Source organism: Maylandia zebra, linkage group LG20 (genome assembly GCF_041146795.1).
Source record: "Maylandia zebra isolate NMK-2024a linkage group LG20, Mzebra_GT3a, whole genome shotgun sequence".
In the NCBI taxonomy this organism is placed as follows: Eukaryota; Metazoa; Chordata; class Actinopteri; order Cichliformes; family Cichlidae; genus Maylandia; species Maylandia zebra.
Window position 1 is genome coordinate 5,120,920 of NC_135186.1, and position 21,552 is coordinate 5,142,471.

General features: G+C 40.4%; 1 protein-coding gene across 3 annotated transcripts; it reads left to right on the forward strand.

Annotated features, from left to right (window-relative positions):
* The first annotated feature begins 417 nt into the window (after window positions 1–417).
* ube4b (ubiquitination factor E4B, UFD2 homolog (S. cerevisiae)) lies at window positions 418–21,396 on the forward strand. Of its 3 annotated transcripts, XM_004554185.5 has the most exons (29): window positions 418–747; window positions 1,736–1,955; window positions 7,437–7,572; window positions 7,749–7,836; window positions 8,165–8,309; window positions 8,395–8,620; window positions 8,801–9,262; window positions 9,810–9,920; window positions 11,586–11,727; window positions 12,026–12,126; window positions 12,326–12,440; window positions 13,165–13,248; window positions 13,413–13,469; window positions 13,952–14,068; window positions 14,467–14,565; window positions 14,665–14,778; window positions 14,978–15,176; window positions 15,458–15,596; window positions 15,680–15,779; window positions 15,972–16,099; window positions 16,280–16,378; window positions 16,612–16,847; window positions 16,985–17,111; window positions 17,265–17,409; window positions 17,638–17,772; window positions 18,237–18,428; window positions 18,806–18,980; window positions 19,976–20,122; window positions 20,275–21,396. In XM_004554185.5, exons 1-29 carry the CDS (start codon window positions 721–723, stop codon window positions 20,337–20,339), a joined length of 4,131 nt encoding a protein of 1,376 aa, XP_004554242.1. In that variant the 5' UTR covers window positions 418–720; the 3' UTR covers window positions 20,340–21,396. The 3 variants fall into 3 exon arrangements, with proteins under 3 accessions (XP_004554242.1, XP_004554243.1, XP_004554244.1); XM_004554186.5 differs by lacking the exon at window positions 9,810–9,920; XM_004554187.5 differs by lacking the exons at window positions 8,801–9,262; window positions 9,810–9,920 and having other exon boundaries at window positions 419–747.
* Window positions 21,397–21,552: the final 156 nt, after the last annotated feature.

Consider the following 21,552-nt stretch of genomic DNA (forward strand, 5'->3'; position numbering starts at 1 on the left):
GCGAGTTATTGCCAAAAATTTTAAAATTTGGTTGCCTATTTAGTTCATCTGGTGTACTGCCCACCCTGTCACACACGTGATGTGGCTGTAACTGCGTTAAAAATAAACAGGCATTAAAATTAAATGTATAGGCACGTACTGTGCAGGCATCTTTACCTGGTGACAGATGATTGGCAATTACGTCACTAATATAAGTCTTTGCAGTGACCTTGCACCCCTCTGACTGGCCATGGTTCACGCACGCTCAGTTTGATGCGTTTTATGTGGTAAATGTGACCTCAGTTATAACCCGAGGTCACGCTAATGCAGGAGCGTTACATTAAAGTGACATAAACAGACTTTTATACTTACACAACAGATGAAATACTCCATTTATCTGTGCGACACGCTACGCACCCCCACCTTTGGTCCCTTTGGTCACGTGACTTGTGGAACCAAAATGGCCGCTGTTGTATTTTGACGTATAATAGCTAGCTACTTTTCTTTTTGTTTCATTCTTGGTAGAAAACCAGCAAACAGCAGACTTTTTGGGGGAACTATATTTCGCCATCCTCCGAATATCGGTGTCGTTTTTTATCTTGAAGACAATCAAAATCCTGACACATATATTTGTTGAACGAGTTAGACTATGCATATTTAGATCTAATACAAGCTAGCTAGCTGGCTCTGGCTGGCATATTAAAGCATTAGAAAGTGAAATAGCTAGCTGTCTTAGCTGGGATGATGGAGGAGTTGAGCGCAGATGAGGTAAGGTGACAATATGAATAAACGCTTACACAGGGAATTGAAATGATTTTACGTTACTGACGTTAGAAATGTACGTTTTGCAAATTCTTCCTTTACCCCTTTTAGGGGTATTGCTGCTAGCTGAGATGCTACAAAAACTAGCTGATGGAAGAAATACATTTTCGATAAATATCTCAGTTAGCTAGAACACGGCAGTGGGTGTCACGCAGTTTAACTCAAAGGCTAATTATTCACTTCTTATATTGGGAATATAAGAAGTGAAAGAACGAGAGGCGGATTTGGGCCGTGTTCTATTTAGCTGGAGCAGCTGGGTTGCTAAATGAAAGTAGCTAACGTAATGCTACAAGCTGGAGAACACTGCTCTTATATAAAGCATCGAACATATTTCAAGATATTGTTAGCCGCTTGTAAGTGGCAGATATTTTTCGGTGTTGTGTTTTGACAGGGAGATTAGGAAGGGAAGACGTTCTTTTTACTGATATGTTTTCGCATGTCACCTCGCGGCGGTTTAGCTGACAGTCAGAAATTAGCCTGCGAGACGACTCAGCATAAAAAACACACACAGAGACCGGGCCACCATTGTGCAATCAGCCGTGGGCCGATGCATGGCCATTGAGCTGTTTATGTGAAATCGCATACAGCATACTGCAGCTTACTGTTATCATTTTCAGCTGCTCGATTAGCATTCAGCAGAGTGTGCAGCAGATAATTTAGCTTTAACGTCGCTCCTCGGCCAAGCTGCGAAGATTGGTGTCCGCATCTGACTTTATTCGCGATGTTTTTCTTCAGATCTGACTTTAAAACGTATAACAAAGAAAATCTTTGCCTTTCTGGGCAATACATGCATAATTTGGTTATTCTTACAGTGTCCAGGCATTTATATACATACATATAGGTTTATTAATAACCTATTAATACATTTCAACATTATGCAGTTATGAAGAGCTACAGAGTTCTTTTAATGACCCTTTATATCTGCTCATTCAAGATTCGCAGGAGGAGACTGGCACGATTGGCAGGAGGACAAACGTCCCAGCCTAGCACCCCTCTCAGCACACCCCTGACATCCCCACAGAGAGAGACTCCACCTGGACCCCTCCCTGGACCCTCAGGTGCTGCACCCCAACCCGTGCCACCAGCTGCCTCTCAATCACTGGGCCTCAATGTCCACAGTGGTACCCCTGCCACATCACCTATGGGCACCTCTGGTAAGAAATTAAAGCAAGGTTCTGGGAATTTTCTATAAGGAAAAAAAATATTGAAAAAAGGTTTGTGGCATTGAATGATTCACAGTGTTAAAATATCAAAAATCCCCCAAATCAGGGTACACTGTGACAAAAAAGTGTACCCTGCTAGACACGAATGGTGAGCCCTCTAGTACAAAGGTAGAATGGAGGCTTCGCTCATGCACAGGCTCTAGAAAATGCAGCAGAGATCCATGTATGGATACAGCAACAGTTTCCTGGCATTGTTTGTTGCTATGCATAGCCAGCTGCTTTAAAGGTCTTCCTTTTAGGCCCAGTGGTGCATTTCCTAAGTGATTAATAAGAAGAAAAAAATACTGGCAGTTTACAAGCCAAACCTTCTCACTAACTTATTAATGTGTATTACATCTGACATTGGTAGCGTAATCATTCAATCGCATGATTGTTGTATAACCAGGAGAGAGCTGTTAATTCCAGCCCGCTATCCGGAGTAAGAGCCTCTGTTAATCAGATTTCTCACTACCTGTCTGCAGTAGTCAGTAAGCAATAGAGCAGGGCGATATGGCCAAAAATATTTATCACGATATATATTTGAAAATTTGCGATAACGATATAACCGACGATATAATTGATGCGAGACAAAATACAACTCCACAACATTACTAGCGCAAAAAGACAACCTTCCATTTATTTTCACTTAAACAAGAAGCTGGTTTTTGTGTACATTAAAGCTTTATAAAAATGTAACAGTGCAAATGCAAATTCCTTGCTGAAAGTTTAACCAAAAGGCATTTCCAGTAGAAATGGGCTGACATATCCTGAGCATAACCATGTATAATATCCACTGAAGTTAAAAAGAGGTGCTTTGCAACATTAAACTGCAGTGTGCAGTACGCATTTTTCGGACCATAAGGTGCACAGGATTATAAGGCACATTAAGCGAAACAAAGCAGTCAGATAAATCAAACTTGATTAAACTCATTCTTCTTGCTTCCTCCACTTCTGTACCATTGATTCATTAATGTTGAATTCTCTGGCAGCTGCTCTATTCCCATGTTGCAGTATATTAATGACTAACCTCGTATTGTGGAAGGATTATCTCAGTTGTTCTCCTGACTGAAGTTTGGTCCGTTTACAGCATCCTGCCATGCGATTGCATTTGTCTCTAACCATGAAGAACCTTAACGTTAACTTTTATAAGTGGAAAAGTGTTAGTGTTCGTCCTCCAGCTTCACTGTTTATGTTATGCTAACATAGCTGTGTCGCTAGCGATCACGTAGCACATCATTATATACCAGCTAGCCCAACTTCAGTAACCCTACAAACGTCACTGCTGTTTAGTTTCCTGCCTTCATTTATGTTGGAAGTGATAGCAGAGCTGTACGTTTGATTTTTTTCAGAAATCTCTCAGTCAGAACATGCTATATCATGCTTAGGTAACTAGCGAAACTAGCGAGCTAACTTCCGCTAGCTTCCTGCTAACTTCTAACTCCGTTAAATGTAATAACTTTTGTTTTCATGGATGCCTGGAAGTTAAACTTTATAGTTACACCTGGTAAAGCAGCAATGCTGATCGTTTTATTAAAGATGAAAGAATTTAGACAGTTTTTAACTCTAAGTGATGCTGCAGTGCTGTTTGACCTGAAGAATACGGAGTTTAGGACCCAGTTTACTCCCAGATTTAAGAGCATCTTAGTCCGACAAATACAACAATAACGACGGCCGCTTGCATGTTCTGCAAAAAAATGTGCTTTGTCGTGTATCTGACGGACAAACACCAAATCAGTTCCACATCACTGAAGTTGCACCATTTTTACAAACCAATTCTGGTTCATCTGTTTCACTCAACAATCGGCCATGTGCGTATGAAAACAAAGGCACTGCGCATGCGCGTTTTACTCCCATTCTATTGCGATATTTCATTTTCCTATCGTTGCCTAACATTATACCGGTATTACCGTGAACGGTATAATATGGCCCAGCCCTAGTAAGCAACTTAAAAATTGCAATCTGAGCCTTTGCTAACCCAGACTGACTAAACAGTTGGTTCTTCCTTAAGCAACAGCTGTGACACGAATTCTCAAAGTGTACATGGTTGCTTATTCATGTCATATCTTTGTGTGGTTCCCAGTGGTAAGTGTTAGAGAATGGTAGTAAAAAAAGTGCCGTATTTTCAGCATTAAACGTCATCTTTGATTACAATATCAGGAAAGATTAAGATGATAAAAACTATTTTGTACAAACGTCTTGATGCATTCTCAATCATCCAGGAAAGTAAAACTCCAAAAGTTAATTCTGTTCATCTGGACGTAGCGTTTTGTGGGAGAAACGTTTCGTCACTCATCCAAGTGACTTCTTCAGTCACAGCTGACTGCAGGTTTCCCCAAATCTTATAAACAGTACATTTGCATTGATACAATGCTGTGATTGCAGCCATTCCCCAACTCTCTGTGAATGGGACTCATGGCCATTGATCAGTGGTCTTTGATAAGTGGGTTTTGGTCGGTGGTTGTTGATCAATGGTCGTGAGAATTTGCGTAATTAGGATTAAGGAACTGACCTCCCAGCCCATTGTTCCTTCAGTGGGCTGGTTTCAGTCATTATGGAAATGTACTGTTTATAAGATTTGGGGAAACCTGCAGTCAGCTGAAACTGAAGAAGTCACTTGGATGAGTGACGAAACGTTTCTCCCACAAAACGCTACGTCCAGTAGAGCTGGGCGATATGAGATTTTTTCATATCACGATATGTTTTTTTTTTTCATTTCAGGCGATAACGATATCTATCACGATATAAGCCAAATAACTATATTTGTAAGATTTAAATGTGCTGTTGCTCACAAGTAAAATGTGAAATAATCAGCAGCTTGTTTTTATTTAAATATTTATTCCCCATAATAAGTTCAACAGGGTAGATGTACTTAAGGAACATGAGACTTTTTCAGATAAATAAAGGCAAATATTGCAAACTACACAAAAGGCAGCCACTAAAGCGTTTAAGTTTCAAAACAGAACAAACGAAACAGACTAAATTGTCAATTCCACTTAGAAACAAAATATTAATTCTAAAAATAAATCTTAGTTTGTTTTACAGAAGAACAGACAAAACTGACTAACTTTTGTCAATATCAAATAAACTGAGAACTAAAAGGAAATTCTCAATCTCTCCTTGTTGTATAGCTGAGCTTTTCAAACAGTTTTAACAGTTACTTTAGTCTGACAAAAGCCGAATGACGAATTAGCGCTTCCAGTCAGAGACTGAGGCTACGTCCACACGTACACGGGTATTTTTGAAAACGGAGATTTTCCATTTTCGTTTTAAAAAATAATCCCGTCCACACATAAAGGCAGAAATGAAGGAAAACGCTGCTATGAACATGCCAAAGCAGCAGGTGGCGCTAGATTCCTAACCGTGCAGAAATGTTGGCCAATCAGAAGTCTAGAAGCCTCGGTGGGAAAAAGTAAACAAAGCTGGGGCATAGAAGCAGAACCGAGTCGTATGTGTGGAGGGACAGTAACTGTGTGTATATGTAAGCATTTAAACACTGCAGAGAGTAGAATTAACAGTAACAGTATTGTAGAAATTCATTTCACCGAAACAGTAACGTGGCGCACAGTGTGACGCATGCACCAGTTCATTGTATTTCCAGACTTGCTTTCGGCACATTTACAGTGCACGCTACTCTGTTTTTTGTCAGACTTGAAATAGCCGAAATACCTTCACACTACGGAACTTCTATGGCTCTTCCGTTCGACAATCTCTCCGGCATTGGAACCATCATCTGTTTTCTCTTCAGTCACGCTCGGTTGATTTTTCTAGTCGGCACACTCATTTCCTCCATTACGCGCTGGCTGCTTCCCAAACAAACACACGTGCGGCTTGGCACTTGTGCTGTACGTAACAAGTCACGCGACGTGACGCTGTGGCTGTGATTGGTTCGGCTCTGCGCTACTTAATTTAGATTGGCTGACCTTTTTTTATTTTTTTATTTTATTTTTTTAAGAGGACAAGAGCGGCGAGGTCTATCGCGATAGCTTAATTTCTCTATCGAGTAAAAGTTATATCGCGATACATATCGTTATCGTTCTATCGCCCAGCTCTAACGTCCAGATGAACAGAATCAACTTTTGGAGTATTTTGTATAAAAACTAAACCTGAGGCATAGTTGAACAATCATTTCAAAGTCAAAGCCTTCTTTTTTAAAAACTTGTAGATATGTATATTAATATTTTCTTCATTTCTTTTTTTTTTTTTTCTGGAAAATGTATCCTTTTTTTCCCTGACTACTGCCACAACTTTAGGGCCTTTTTGCACATCCTCTTCCTCATTTCCGCTTCTTACATTTCTTGATCTTTTCATGTCATCACACTCTGATATTATGCCAGCCATGTATAGATTTACCGTGTATGTCCTAGATTTTGGTCTACATTTACTGACATAGAAAATTAGGAGTTTCCCTTTGATCACAACATCCAGATGCGTTTGTCAGTCCACATTCAAAATATGTTCATTGAATACATCAGAAAATAGGATTTAATGTGAAAGGTAACTCGAGGGCATTTCAAAGAGGAATCAGCCCTGTGTGCTGTGCAGTTCACTGGTAAAGGTGTCTTCCTTTCTTTCTGTACAAAGGCCAGTTGCAAGTGAAGAGTAAACATGACTGATGTTTGGTTTTAGGTGACTGTTTGACATCAATGACCTGGATCCATCATGTTTTTTGTTTCGATTTAATTTCCTCAGAGTTCTTAGTGTGCTTTTTTGACTATGTCGTTACCCTAATCGCTGTATGTTGGGACTGATTATACCTTGAAAGCAATAAAAAGATTAGAAAAATCTGTAAAAAAGGAAAAGACATGATAGACTAAAATTCAACGCTGTGCAAAGGATTTAAAGTGTACAGTATGAATCAATACAGTCAATATTTTTCATTTCTCGAAAACTTTAGTTCATCTGAGGGGTTGGTGAGTTATGTCGAACTTAAAGTCAGAGCTTTCTGCGTCACAAAAGTAGCTTTCAACCCTCTGCTCACCACATAACATGGTAGGGAGCAGGTTACATTCAGTTTCGATTTAAAGGCTTGGGGGATTTTTGTGTTTCTCTTATTTACAGTATGTAAGTGCACAAACTGTGCAACTTTCAGTCAATACAGTTAATTTCACTTTGATCTGCTGACAGACTAAAGTGACTTTGTTAGGCTGTGGAAGAATAACAGCAATGTTATATTGTATGCAGTTTAAAGTCCTCACGTATGCACTCAGCATTGCAATAATTAACTCAAATTAAACGTTTTTCTTACTGCTCTGTGCACACAGACCGCTACACCTGTGTTGAAAAACACAAGAAAAAAAAGCAAATTTAAAACCTTACTATTTCCATTTTATCTGAAGACGGAGGCACAAGAAACCCTCCAGAAATGTGTCAGATTTGATTCATTTTTGTCATTGTTGTTCAGAGAGATTCACTTGTGGTGTTTTGTTCTTCCAGGGGTCGCTTATGGTAGTCAGAGCAGCGAGGGTGTGAGCTCACTCTCCAGCTCCCCCTCCAACAGCCTTGAGACTCAGTCCCAGAGTTTGTCCCGATCGCAGAGCATGGATATCGACCCTGCCTCCTGTGAAAAGAGGTGAGAGCGTCTCCTGTGTCCGATTGCCCTACCCAGCTTCTATGTTCATTCTCAAATACTCCTTATCTGTGGAATTAGATAAATATTGACACTGTGTACGATTGAGCTTGGAGTAATAGCATAGTTTGCTTGGAGATAATGGCTTATTAAGAACTGTGGTTTCTCTTTTATTCCAGCATGTCCCAGGTGGATGTGGACTCAGGGATAGAGAACATGGAGGTGGAGGACAGTGACCGCAGGGAGAAGAGAAACTTGACTGAGAAGGTAAGCAGTTAGAGTGAACATTAATCAAAAGATGTCGCCTCCTGGACTTTGACCATATCTATCAGGATATCAAGAAAGTTCTAACTGAATAAACATTAAAGGAGTGTCTGGTTGTTTGCAGACGGGTGACTTTCCACAAATGCTATTCTTGGTTTCATTTTTGTTTATATCAACTCATTCACACGTACCTCTGTTGTTTCTTGCTCAACCAGAGAGATCATGAGATAATGAGTATCCTGAGACTCAGTAATGCTTGTTCATTATGCATGTTTTGGTTTTTTTTGTTTTTTTTTAATCAAGGCTTCACTGTTTTTTTTCTGCATCTTAGGAAACTTCTGCAAACTCAGATGTCTCTGAAGAACAGGCCCTGCAGCTCATTTGCAAGATTCTCCGCGTATCGTGGAAGGAGCAGGATAGAGATGTCATCTTTCTCCCTTCACTGGCTGCAGAGTTTCACCAGAACCCTAAAGAAGGTAACGCCACTAAACAACAGCTTTGACCATAAAAAGCTGCACACGTGGGAGGCTCGTCCGACTGTTGTTATGTTTTCTCCGGCAGTATACTCTGACTTCAAAGACCTCATCAGCCAGATCCTGATGGAAGTCTTAATGATGTCCACCCAGTCACGTGTCCACAACCCCTTCGCCAGCTTGACAGCCACCTCACAGCCAATTGCAGCAGCCAAATCCCCCGACCATCGTCTGACACTGGTGCAGCCCTCCAGCCAAGGTGGAAGCCCAATGGGCCCTAGCGCTGGATCCTTTGGAGCCAGCTCTCTGTCCAGGCAAGTGCCACGAGTCATTATTAAGCTCGCGGAGACATATCAAGGCTGTTGATTGGGCTGTTTTTTCTATTTACTTTATTATCATGCTGCCATGTTCTTCCCAGTCTTTTTCATCATGCTTTAATCATTTCTGTTTTTAAGGCTTTAAGATCATTCTTGTCTTAACAATGTTATCCACAGTCTGTATGGCTGTGGTAGTCCTCACCCAGTGGCTTTGGATGCAGCCAAGAGGACCTCCCCCTCTCTCCTCACCCCTACTACACCGTCTACCCCACAGTTCGTTGTTCCCCCCAGCCCACCTGCTTCCACTCCTCCACGGCACTCCCTCAGTGCTCCATCTGCCCCCGTGCCCATTTCCCAAAGGTATCGCCCTTACTCGGTCACCACTCCCTGGGTGGCTCCTTCCCCAACAAGCCCGAGTCACAGAGGGTTTAGTTTCCCTGGACCCTCTCCCAGCCCTGCAGGACCCTCCGTTCCCCCCAACACTCCAGTTTCTGTGCCACCACCTTCCCCCCAGTCTTTATCCTTGAGCTCACCTATGGGTCACAACCAACCCTCCTCTGCAACCTCTCCTATGGTGCCTCCTTCTCCCAGACTGAACACTCGACAGGCTGCCTTTGCTGCCAGGATGCCTCCATCTAGGTATCTAAACTGTCACTTGCATGTCAGAGTGGAGTGCAAACGCAAGCCAACTTACTAAAGCCTGAACCTTTGGTGATGTTTCTGTTCATCACTGGTTATATCTGCTCCTGCATTAACTTTCCTGCATTTAGACGTTACTAGCACTTTAACATTTCTGTGGTTAAAATCTTGTGAGAAAATGAGATTTAAAAAATGCTACCTCTACCACAAAGTAACTATTTAAATTTAGGCAATTAAAAAAATTAATACATACATTTAATATTAACAGCTGTAGTTCTTTGTATAAGGTCATCATGGCACAGAGCTAGCATGAGTGTGCTAAAGGGATAGAAAACTGGTTTAAAAAGAGAGAAAATAGTCTCCATGAAAGCATGCATCTTCCCTGTGCTCCCTTTCTCATTTCCTTTTTTTTGTTTGTTACTGTTCCACATTTGTCTTGATGCTTTTTCCTCCCCCCTGTTGGCTTTCTGCCTCCTCACGCTTGTGCATCATCCTCCTTTCTTCCAGTCTTTCTCTCATTTCACCTGTTTTTCTCTCGTCCTGTCAGCCCCTTTTCGTTCCTGTTTTTTGCCCTCTCTGACATATCTCAGGACAGCGATGATGAAGATTCTCAGGAGGAGCAGGAGGAGGATATTTCACAGGTTCAATTTGGGTCCAGGTACACCACTGCGTGGTGTGTGTTAATGCGCGTGTGTGTGCACGCTTGCTCAGGGATGGGCTCTGATGCATGTTCCAGCGGGTCCGGTAGGCTTGCCACTAACCGTGCACAAAGACGCCAGGCGAGATTAAAGAAGATTAAACCATGTTTAGGAGTGTTTTGGTCATCGACATTCAGAGATAAATTCCCATAACTATAAATTTTAGTACATGCAATATGGAGGTAAGTAATAACCACATTAACTCTTCTGCAAACGGCTTCAAGATGTAGAAAATCTTCAGTGCTATGAATGGCTCATTAATGACTCTGCGTTTCTGTCTGTATAAGAATCCATTTTTACGTTCCCATCTTTCTTTTTAAGAAGGAGAAATCACCCTTAGCTCAAAGACATGTGAGCCACTGTTTCATCATTATGTAACCCGATCAGACAACATTAGATATTTATGTATAAGCCTACCAAACCCGTATTTTGTGTTTTTGATTGCAAACATTGGAAGTAACACCATGAATCCCTGACTGCAGAACTTCAAGCTCTCTGGCACTGCCCTGCCTTTGATTCATAAATGGAGTATTATGTCTCTAAGAAAATATTGTTGCTTACTATTTAAAACCATCATTTAGCCAGTATATGTGTATATATGTATGTGCGCAGAAATACAGAATATATTGCTCACATTAGTAAATGAAATCTACTTTGTTGATATCTCTTTTTTATGCTGTGGCTCAGAGAAATTTGGAACAGGTTTGACCTTTGCAGCTTTAATTTGTTTCTGTTGTCTAAATCATCTTGACATTATTTTAGACTAATATGGAAATTGATTGACAGCAAGGCTTATATATATATATATATAGATATATATATATATATATATATATATATCTATATATATATATATATATATATATATCTATATATCTATATATATATATATATCTCAAATGTTTTCGCTCACACTTTGAGTCTGTCTTCATTGTAGCCTCATTTGTGTTCATTGTAGCTTATAGGATCCATATCTTCAGTAGCAAAGTTGCCTAAAAATCAAACCGTATGTGTGCGTGTTTGTTTGTTTGTTTTACCATAAGTACAAACCTTAAAAAGTGTTGATGAAATAAAGTAATTTGATTGGGTACCGACATTAACATTCTCTTGCAAGGAGCTGAGAAACTGTTCCTCACAGTAGCAGAAACAGTTAATTCACATTTGAACATCTAATTCACATTTGAGTTCAGTTTGCTTCTTATCTTATTGAAGAAAGAAAAAAAATCTGTAGAGCTCGACCCATATAGGACTTTTTAAGACTCATACTGGTATTTGGTGATTTAGAAACAAAATTATATCGGCCATTTGTTTTTCTTTTGTTTTGTTTTGTTCTTTGTTTGTTTGTTTTCAGGCACACAAAACATAAGCAGATTCCCCTTTTTCTTACATGTAATTTGTGTGCTCTTACTGAGTTGACATGACAATACAGTTTAACACTAATCTTATTTTACCATCTGCTCTGATCACCCGGTGGTTGAATTTTGCAATGCTACCTTTAAAGTGCTTTAGTTTGTCGTCTTTCGGGACTTTTCAGGAAAGTTTGATTCTAATGGCACGTCTGTCCACACTGTGACATTTCCTGTTATTTGATGAGCCCCTCTGTCTGTGTCTAATTTTTTTTGTAGTCTTGGGGCATGTGGAGGGGGGATGTCCTGCGAATCAGCCAGCGACCGCTTCACCATTGAAACATGCAAAGAGACAGAGATGCTGAACTACCTCATTGAGCGTTTTGACAGTGTTGGCATGGAGGAGAGGAAAGCTCCCAAGGTAGATGACAATCTGTGAGACCAATAAATATCCCGACCAGGATTTATAGCAGATGATTTATTTTTCTTTCCTAAAATATTTAAGATTTGAGATCAAAATCCTAATAAGAGCTGATATATAAAGGTCTTTAATATGTTCTTCATGTTTCAATTGTTTTAAAATGCGCTGAGTATAGAAGAACAGGTTGTGCTTTGTAGACTAGCTGCAGGCATTAGGCATAGCTCGTCACATAACACTTTTTTTTTTTTTTAATCACACTGCAGTCGTTCTCACTCTTCTCTCTGTGTTTCTTTCTCAGATGTGTAGCCAACCAAATGTCAGCCAGCTTCTCAGTAACATTCGCTCTCAGTGTATTTCCCATGTTGCCCTGGTCCTTCAAGGCGCTCTGACCCAGCCTCGGTAAGAAGCCATCCATTAACTCAGACGATCTCTGGGTTTTTACTTCTTTTTTTTGTTTGTTTTTTTTAACGCTCTCACCATATTTGTGCATCTTCCATTCCTTTTCCCTCTCTGTATCCATAGCAACTAGTCATTCACCTTGTCTCCAAATGTGTGATTTTATTAATTAATTAATTTGCTGTGTGTTTACTACTTTTAGGAGCCCTCTCCAACAGTCTCTGCTGGTACCTTACATGCTGTGTCGGAACCTTCCATATGGCTTTATTCAGGAGCTGGTGCGCATTACTCACCAGGAGGATGAAGTATTCAGACAGGTGACGAGCACATCCATCCATTCTTTTGGATCTGTTTATGCTTACTCAAAGCTGTGGGTTTTTTCCAAAAGAATTCTTTGCTTCCTGTGCACTATGGCTCATACTGTTTGGTACAGACCGGCTCTTTACACACACCCATAAATAATCTAGTTAACTGTAATTAATGGGGATGAATCAGTTTAAAAAGGTGGAACTATATTTCTTCATAACAGCTGGAGATGATCTCATACAGCCATATACAGTTTGTACTGGGTGATTCAACTAAGCAAACCCCAAATATCCATTTTTAATTGTCAGGTTCAGCACAGATAGAACTGGAAAGTCTGCACGCTGAAGCTTTACCAGCCCAGCATGACTAAACAGACTGTACTGGGTTGAATCTTTCACGCTGTGTTTCTCTGGGTTGATCCTGCAAAGCCAGAAATGATAATTCGTTACAAAAACATCCTTGCCCTTTTTTTTCCCCAACCTATTTCTCCTGTAGATGGAGCACCTAAATTTAAACAGCTAGAAGGTGACGCCTTGACGCCTTTATTCCCCCCATATTTTGCCATCTGCTTGTCCAGATGCATGAATATAAAAATGTAAAAACAGAGTGATCCCATGTTTAGGGCAGCTAGTTAAACGCCCTCACGGTGATGTGTAAATACAGACCGTGTGAACGTTTCTCCAAGGTCAAAATGCACTGAAGCATGCTGTTTAATGTGTTGTTGTTTTTATTTAGATTTTCATCCCCATCCTCCACGGCCTGGCTCTTGCAGTCAAAGAATGTTCCTTTGACAGTGACAACTTTAAATTTCCCCTCATGGTAAGGAGACATTGTCCTGGTCTTTCCTGCAGCTGCCGTATTTCTGTAGGGAATATATCATACAGCATGGGATGAAGCACACATCCACACAACTCATTTTTAGCACAGTTCACATGTTGGGTTGTAATCTTTTTCTGACCTGATGTCTGTCTTTGATTTTACAGGCATTAGCTGAGCTTTGTGAAATTAAGTTCGGAAAGACTCACCCGGTGTGCAATTTGGTAAGTATACAAATGGAAAGGTAAAGCTGCATCGTAACACCTGAGTGTTGTTCACTGGGTCCTTATGGCTCCAATTATTTTGGACATCTATTGTGAAAGCAGTTACCCTGAGCTTATTAATAAATGTAGCTGTTGTAAATGTACTTTCCTCATACCAGGAAGGTATGAACTCTGCCTGTTGTGAGAATTTTCCTGTTACATGGAAAAAGGGCAAGAGGAAATTCCCTGGTGGAGGGGTGGGGTCTCTTAGCTCTCTTAGTGTTTGTTATCTGTCCAATAATATTCTTTACTTAGTGTTTAAGTTTTTAAAATACTGTGGAATTAATTGATGTATAATTAGCCATTTAGCTTCACTTAGGGAAAATGAGTTATGAGTTACAGTTACTGTTGATTAGTATATAATATATAAATGTATAAATCAGTGTTATTAACCACACTTGACAATAACATATATTAAATCAATGACTGTGTAATGTGTGCAGGTAACATCACTGCCTTTGTGGTGTCCCAAACCTCTGAGCCCTGGATGTGGCAGAGAGATTCAGAGACTGTCCTACCTGGGAGCCTTTTTCGGCCTCTCTGTGTTCGCTGAGGATGATGTGAGTTGTTCTCTACGATGAGTTGTACTTTGTCTGAATCTCAAATAAATCAGGAGTGTCAAACGTAAGGCCCGGGGGCCAGAATCAGCCCGACTCCAATCGGTCCGAGTGAATGGCTTAGGAAAAGGTGAAGGAGGGCATAAATTGTGGACTTCTAACTGTCTTATCAGAAGTTTTTCTACTTCTCCTACTGATGAGGACTTCCCCTGTGACCCTTCTTATTACACCATATTATTATTATTATCTAATTAAGTAAAGGATAAACTATGGGAAGTAACGCAAACCTCATATTAAAAAAAAAAACAGAACAAAACTGAAAAGTACCAACCATTTCGATGACAAAAGTTTTTTGGGTTTTTTTTTGCCTTTTTTTTTTTTTCTTTCTTTCTGTTTTTTAGACAAAAGTTGGAGACAAATACTTCTCCGGCCCGGCCATCACCATGGAGAACACACGAGTTGTCAGCCAGTCACTGCAGCACTACCTGGAGTCTGCAAGGGTAAGTCTCTATTTCATGTTTTTATTTTTTATTTTTAATAGTTGTTTTTTCCAGCAGTGTGGAATGATGTTGTTTATTGATTTATTTTTTTAAAATCAGGGTGACATGTTCAAAGTTCTCCACAACATCCTGCTAAACAGTGAAACGCGGGAGTTGGCTCTTAATTACATGGCAGCTCTAGTCAACTACAATGTGAAGAAAGCCCAGATGCAGGTAAAGTTGTATGTTTTACAAATTGATGTTTTTCATATTACTAGATTCAGACCATAAGGAACAAACCTGATTAAAAGTATATTAATTTTAGAAGTCATTCTTGATATTATTTAATCTTCGGGGGCAGGTGTTTACTGTGTGTTTGTAAAGATTTTAATAAAAAAAAAACAAACAAACCCCACATTCTCCTCTCTTCCAGACTGATGACAAGCTGGTTTCGACAGACGGTTTCATGCTCAACTTCTTATGGGTGCTGCAACAGCTGAGCATGAAGATCAAGTTAGAGACAGTGGATCCCTACTATATTTTCCATCCACGGTGTCGCCTTGTCGTCAGTCTTGAGGAAACGCGTCTCAAAGCCACCATGGACGAGCTCAAGGCCTGGCTGTCTGAACTACGTAAGCTGGCATAACCAGAAATGCTCACATACATATGATCATTTCAGTAAATCTAAGTGGACCGCATAGGTTTTGAAGAGGGCGGTCGTTAAAGATAAATATCACTTGCATGTGAACTCGTAATTCTGCAGTTCTCATGAACTAATCCTAAGCATATCAGAGCCACGGTTTTGTTTTGGGGTATTTTTAACTAATCTAATTGGTTAAAAGAGTCACTTGTAGAGACTAAAGCTGATATTTGTGTCCTTATAACCATAAATTTCATCTGTGAATATCTACAGATAAAGACCCCGCCAAGTTCACAGAACCCAAATTTCCTACCGAGTGTTTCTTTTTGACGCTTCACACCCACCACTTATCCATCCTGCCTGGCTGCCGGCGCTACATCCGGAGATTACGAGCCATCCGCGAACTCAACAGGTACACGCTCACACATCTACACAGACAATCATATCGCGTTAAGTGTATGCGTGTGTATTAATACTGCTATTTTTATCTTTTAGGACTGTAGAGGAGCTCAAAAACAGTGAGAGCCAGTGGAAAGATTCTCCCCTGGCGAGTCGACACAGAGAGATGCTCAAACGCTGCAAAACTCAGCTTAAGGTCAGTGTTACGTACTTGTAGATGGAGCCACTGTCTTAATTCATTTAATGATCAAACATCAAGGACCAATTTAAATGTAGAGATGTGAGAATGCTCTCAGCATTTCTTGGTTGGGTATATTTGGAAGACACGCGTGGCTGATTTTGGCACGGAGCATGTTTACAGACGAGTGATTGTTACTGTGTGTGACAGAAACTGGTGCGAGCCAAAGCTTGTGCTGATGTGGGCCTTCTGGATGAGAACCTGCTCCGCAGATGTCTGCAGTTTTACAGCACAGTCATCCAGCTCATTCTTCGCATGGTGGACCCCACCTACCCCAAGTTAGTCACCTCTCCTCTGACGCACCATGTTGCCATTTGTTTTGATATCGATGTCAGAGGAACAGCTGTGGCATCACACAGTTTGTCTGTTTTTTTCCCAGTATTTTTATTTTTTTTGCTTCACTTCAGTTTATTATTAAATCAAGAAGTAATATGTTTGTTTTTCCCTCCCTTGCGCAGCATTAACCTGCCTCTGAACCCCGAGATTCCCAAAAGCTTTGCCGCTCTGCCCGAGTTTTACATTGAAGATGTGGCAGAGTTTCTGCTTTTTGTTGTGCAGTAAGTCCTCTGCTCTCTGCTCATCTATCATGTTTTAATGACTGTCCTGTGGAGGGCAGTAATAAAATGTTAACAGGAAGGAACGATGAGGGGGAAAATACAGATATTAAATGCTTAACAGGTCTATAAATGTGTATATACATGTATAAATCCATAATTCCCGGTGAACTTTGTGAGGAAAAATTAAATCCAAATAAGGGATTTGTGAACTGCTATCTCCTCTTTTCTCACAGGTACTCACCCCAGGTTTTATATGAGCCATGTGTCCAGGACATTGTCACCTTCTTGGTGGTGTTCATCTGCAGTCAGAACTACATCAGGAACCCCTACCTTATCGCCAAGTTGGTGGAGGTGCTGTTCGTCACCAACCCCGCTGTTCAGCCTCGTACTCAGCGATTCTCTGAAATGATGGAGAACCACCCGTTGTCCGTCAAACACCTGGTCCCTGCTCTCATGAAGTTTTACACTGGTGAGCTTTATGTTGTGCTGCAGCTCTCTGCTGATGTTGTGCTCGGTAGAATAAAAAGCTTTACAACTTGTTCTTTACTACAAGTTGTGATCTTTTCAAGAAAAAAGTTCACTAAAATCTTTCCCTCCTCTGGTCAGATGTTGAGCATACCGGTGCTACCAGTGAGTTTTACGATAAGTTCACTATACGGTACCATATCAGCACGATCTTCAAGAGCCTCTGGCAAAACATTGCCCACCATGGAACCTTCATGGAGGAGTTCAAGTGAGTTTGCTATTGACAAAAACAGCAGTTGCAATGTTTAATTTAATTTTTTTCCCCCTTATTTTAAAGAAATTGTGGTTTAGAGTGTGTGGCTGTATGACTTTTCCAGCCTCACATCCTCTTCTGTCTCCTTTTGTCCTTCTTTCACACCAGCTCTGGCAAGCAGTTTGTGCGCTACATCAACATGCTGATTAATGACACCACCTTCTTGTTAGATGAGAGCCTTGAATCCCTGAAGCGTATTCATGAAGTTCAAGAGGAGATGAAGAATAAAGAGCAGTGGGAGCAGCTGCCAAGGGTCAGTGCTCAGTTTTTTTAGGACCCTATATTTGTTTATCAGTTTTTAACAGAGTCTAGCAAAGACAAAAATGTCAGAGGTCATGTTTTATCAGATTATCGCTTCATTCACAGTTGTGCTGAGCTGTGAAGACAGGCAGAAGGTTACTGCCATTGTGTAGGGTAACTTATTTATTATTTTGTCTTTTTTTTTTTTGTTGTTTTTTGGGGGGGTTGTACAAATTTTCAGGAGCAGCAGCAGAGTCGTCAGTCCCAGCTGACTCAGGATGAGCGGGTGTCCCGCTCCTATCTGGCCCTGGCTACCGAAACAGTTGAAATGTTCCACATCCTCACCAAGCAGGTCCAGAAGCCTTTCCTAAGGCCTGTGAGTGTCACTGTTACCAATGAACACTTGATGTATTCTTGAGATTTATTCTCAGTTATACAAGTAATATAAAGGAAGCATTATTTGCCATTTTCCTCCAGGCATAGCATAGAATAGGTACGTTGTCATTCAAACATACACCAGTTAGTGCACGTTAGAACAAAATGTCGGTCCATTGACTCGACATTGGACTAATGTATGCATCCATCCACCCATCCATGCATCCATCCATCTTCCCTTTTCCACAGCAATAAAACAGCAAAAAACAATGTATATCATTATTCCAGACATAATGCACTGCCATGAATATACAGTAATGTGAAACAGTCCAGGGACAGTTTCAGAATGTACCTTGTTTATGTATAAGAGGGGTGTGGGGGTTATGGAGAGTTCAACAGTCTGTCTTGGGCAATGAAACTATTGGAGAATGTGCTTTTCTAAACAGTGGCTTCTTCTTCACACAGGAGCTGGGGCCTCGTTTAGCTGCCATGCTGAACTTTAACCTCCAGCAGCTGTGCGGGCCCAAATGTCGGGACCTGAAGGTGGAGAACCCAGAGAAGTATGGCTTTGAGCCCAAGAAACTCCTAGACCAGCTGACAGACATCTACCTGCAGCTAGACTGTGCTCGCTTTGCTAAAGCTATAGCAGATGACCAGGTTGGCACTGACGGGAGAGGGGGGGAAATTTGATGTCCGGTCTACATTTAGTTATCCTGAATCATCTGTCGTGACTTTATTGCCGTGCCAGTTAGCATGAATTCTCTGCTTCACGTGGAGAATATAGTGTGTATATATATAATTCCTGATTTGTTGAGAGAACAAAGAGAACATTATGAATGATGAAGCCACATTATTGCACATTATTGTTGTCAGAGATTTACATCAGAACATATATGTATGAAACGCAGCAGTTTCTTGTTGTGTGCATTATCAAAATCTGTGTAAGTTTGAAGACATGACTTAAATTTCAAATCTGTGATGTGATGACAGTAAGGTACTGAAGACTGACCTCAGGGACTTGTTGCTCTTTGCAGAGGTCATACAGCCGTGAACTCTTTGAGGAGGTGATCTCAAAGATGAGGAAGGCTGGCATTAAGTCCTCAATTGCTATTGAGAAATTCAAGCTGCTATCGGAGAAGGTGGAGGAAATAGTCGCGAAGAACTCCCAGTCTGAAATGGACTACAGTGATGCACCGGATGAGTTCAAAGGTGTGTGAAAGACTGTTTAAACAGCACAACTAGAACTTTTGAATCTGGTTATGCAGCAATGGTAAAGCGAATCATCTTTCCCACAGCTGGTTTAATAACATCTCACTCTGATATGTGCTGTATCGTTAAATTAATCTATCTAGATCACTTCAGAGTAATGTATTGAGATCCTCAAATAACATCCATATAAAAATAATGGGTCACATTGCACTGCTTCTGAAAGCATCATATTAAATATCTTTCTAGGTCTTCAAATGCAGTTTTTAAATAATATTGTCATTGTGTAAAAGACTGACCTGTGACCTCGGGTCAGTCAATGACAGACGGGATCTTTAACGGCCTCTTCTGCTATTGAATTCCAGACATGTGTGGTGGATTTTGAAGCTCACACTGGTCATCTAGACAGCTTAGTGCAAGGCTATCGAGTAACCACAGACTTAATATAATCTAGAAAGAGTATGTGGTCTGCGTGCCTCCTTTGATTCTCAGATATGCCAGCTAGCCCACCACAGTTGATGGGAGTGTGCCATACAGGAGACTTGAGTATCAGCTGTCTGTGTAGATGAAATCTCCCATGACAGGTTTTATTTTTGTAGCACCGGAGTCCTACTGTAATAACCTTGTGACATTTCAACACAGAGCCCCACGCCACCAAACGCTCTGTATCGGACTTCATGGGAAATTTTGTTTACTAGTGTTTTGATAGGTGCATCAATATTGTGGTCATATAAAACATTTTTTGGACATGTGACAGGCTCCTACACAAACCAACATGGGCACACATGTATGTCACTTGCTGATTACATTTATTTATTTATTGTTTTTACACTTAAACAAAGAAGTTTAATTTTAATATTTTTGCTTTTAATGTTGTAATACTGGTCCCTCTCCTTGTCCAATCAGGGTGCCAGTGCTGCTGGTGATGAATCAGATTTTTAGTGTAGCATCTCGCTTGTAATTTTCTGTAAAATCTGTTTGTGACTGTGTTACAACAGACCCTCTGATGGACACGCTGATGACCGACCCTGTGATGCTGCCTTCGGGGAACATCATGGACAGATCCATCATCTTACGCCACCTGCTCAACTCCCCCACTGATCCCTTCAACAGGCAGCCACTCACAGAGAACATGCTGGAGTCAGGTAACCCCACCATTTATCCTTTTACTTTATTTATTTTAAACAGATAATGTAAATAAGTGTTGCTGTTTAAGGTACGCAAGATAATGCACTTATAGCTGGAGGCGAGGCTAATAATTTCAGGATGCCTAAATGTCACAATGTTAATTCCACAGTGCCTGAACTGAAGGAGAGGATCCACACCTGGATGAGGGAGAAACAGGGTGGACGGGGTGTCTAAGGACTACGTCACTGATGTCTGGCTAATCATCATTAAGGGATCGGTCCAAATCACCTGAATTCAGCATCACTACTACCAATGAGAACAAAAAAAACAAACATTTTGAATGGAGAGGAAAAAAAGGAGACTTGATTTGATAATTTTTTTTCTTTTATTTCTTTTTTTTTTCTTTTTTTTTTTTTTGCATTTACCCTTTTTGTCTCAAACCATTATCATGGTTCTAAAACAAAACATAATAAAGCTAAGACTTTTAAGTTTTTCTCATGAGTTTGTGTATATATATATATACATATATATATAAAAAATATATATATCAAAGTATATACATTAATTTAACAATAGTGCATTATAACGCTGCAGAAACCATTACCAACAGGTTTACCTGCGAGGTGCATACAGTCTCTTCATTGATCACCTTCCTTTATGGTTCTCATTTTGTTTGGTATTACTGAGTCTAGTTGGGTTCTGATAAAACTGTTAGCCTCAAGTTTTCTTTATCAAGACTTGTGACGGTAATGAGTTTGAGTCCACGTAATGTTTAATGGTGTCCCAGAGATAACTTATGCACAGTTTGTGCTTGTAGAAGAGGTTCAGGATTGGGAATACCCTAAACTAATCCTCAGTGTCAGCTTTTGTTTTGAGTAAAGTAGGAAGATGAGCTGTGGCTCACAATGATAAAGTGTGCCCAAATTTTCCTTCTCGGTCACGTTTTCCCCGCTGACTTTGATAGATTGAATTTACGTGTGTGTGTGTGTGTGTGTGTGTGTGTGTGTGTGTGTGTGCACGGCCTTAAGTCAAGAACCTCCTGAGCGCCACGTGGACATGTAATCCCCATTTTAGGTCTAGTGGAAGGACCGTGAGAATGTAGCATGATCACCTGAAGCACCATCCTAGGAGCACACCATTAAGTCATCTCACCTTAAAATGGTCTCTTTTAAATAGCACTGTACCTAACTTGACCTTGCTGACCTTAACTGTACAGGAAATTATTTCCTTTAACCACATACCTGTTTTGGAAGCTAGGATTTTGAACTCGAATAAATGATGATGCACATTATTTCACAACTGGTCACCATTTTTTCCCCCCTTCAGACTGATGTCTTAGTGGCTTTGTTTAGTATCTTTTTTTTTAAATTTAAGTTTAGTGTAAGTAAAGAAAACAAAGACGCCCATGACAAGATACAAAATAACAGATCAGTTGCATTTTATTTAT

Excerpts from the sequence above, each read along its gene's own strand:
- ube4b (XM_004554185.5), top strand. The coding sequence starts at position 721 with ATGATGGAGGAGTTGAGCGCAGATGAG. Across the intron at positions 748-1,735 it reads AGGAGTTGAGCGCAGATGAG|ATTCGCAGGAGGAGACTGGC; the intron begins GTAAGGTGACAA and ends TGCTCATTCAAG. Across the intron at positions 17,773-18,236 it reads AGAAGCCTTTCCTAAGGCCT|GAGCTGGGGCCTCGTTTAGC; the intron begins GTGAGTGTCACT and ends TTCTTCACACAG.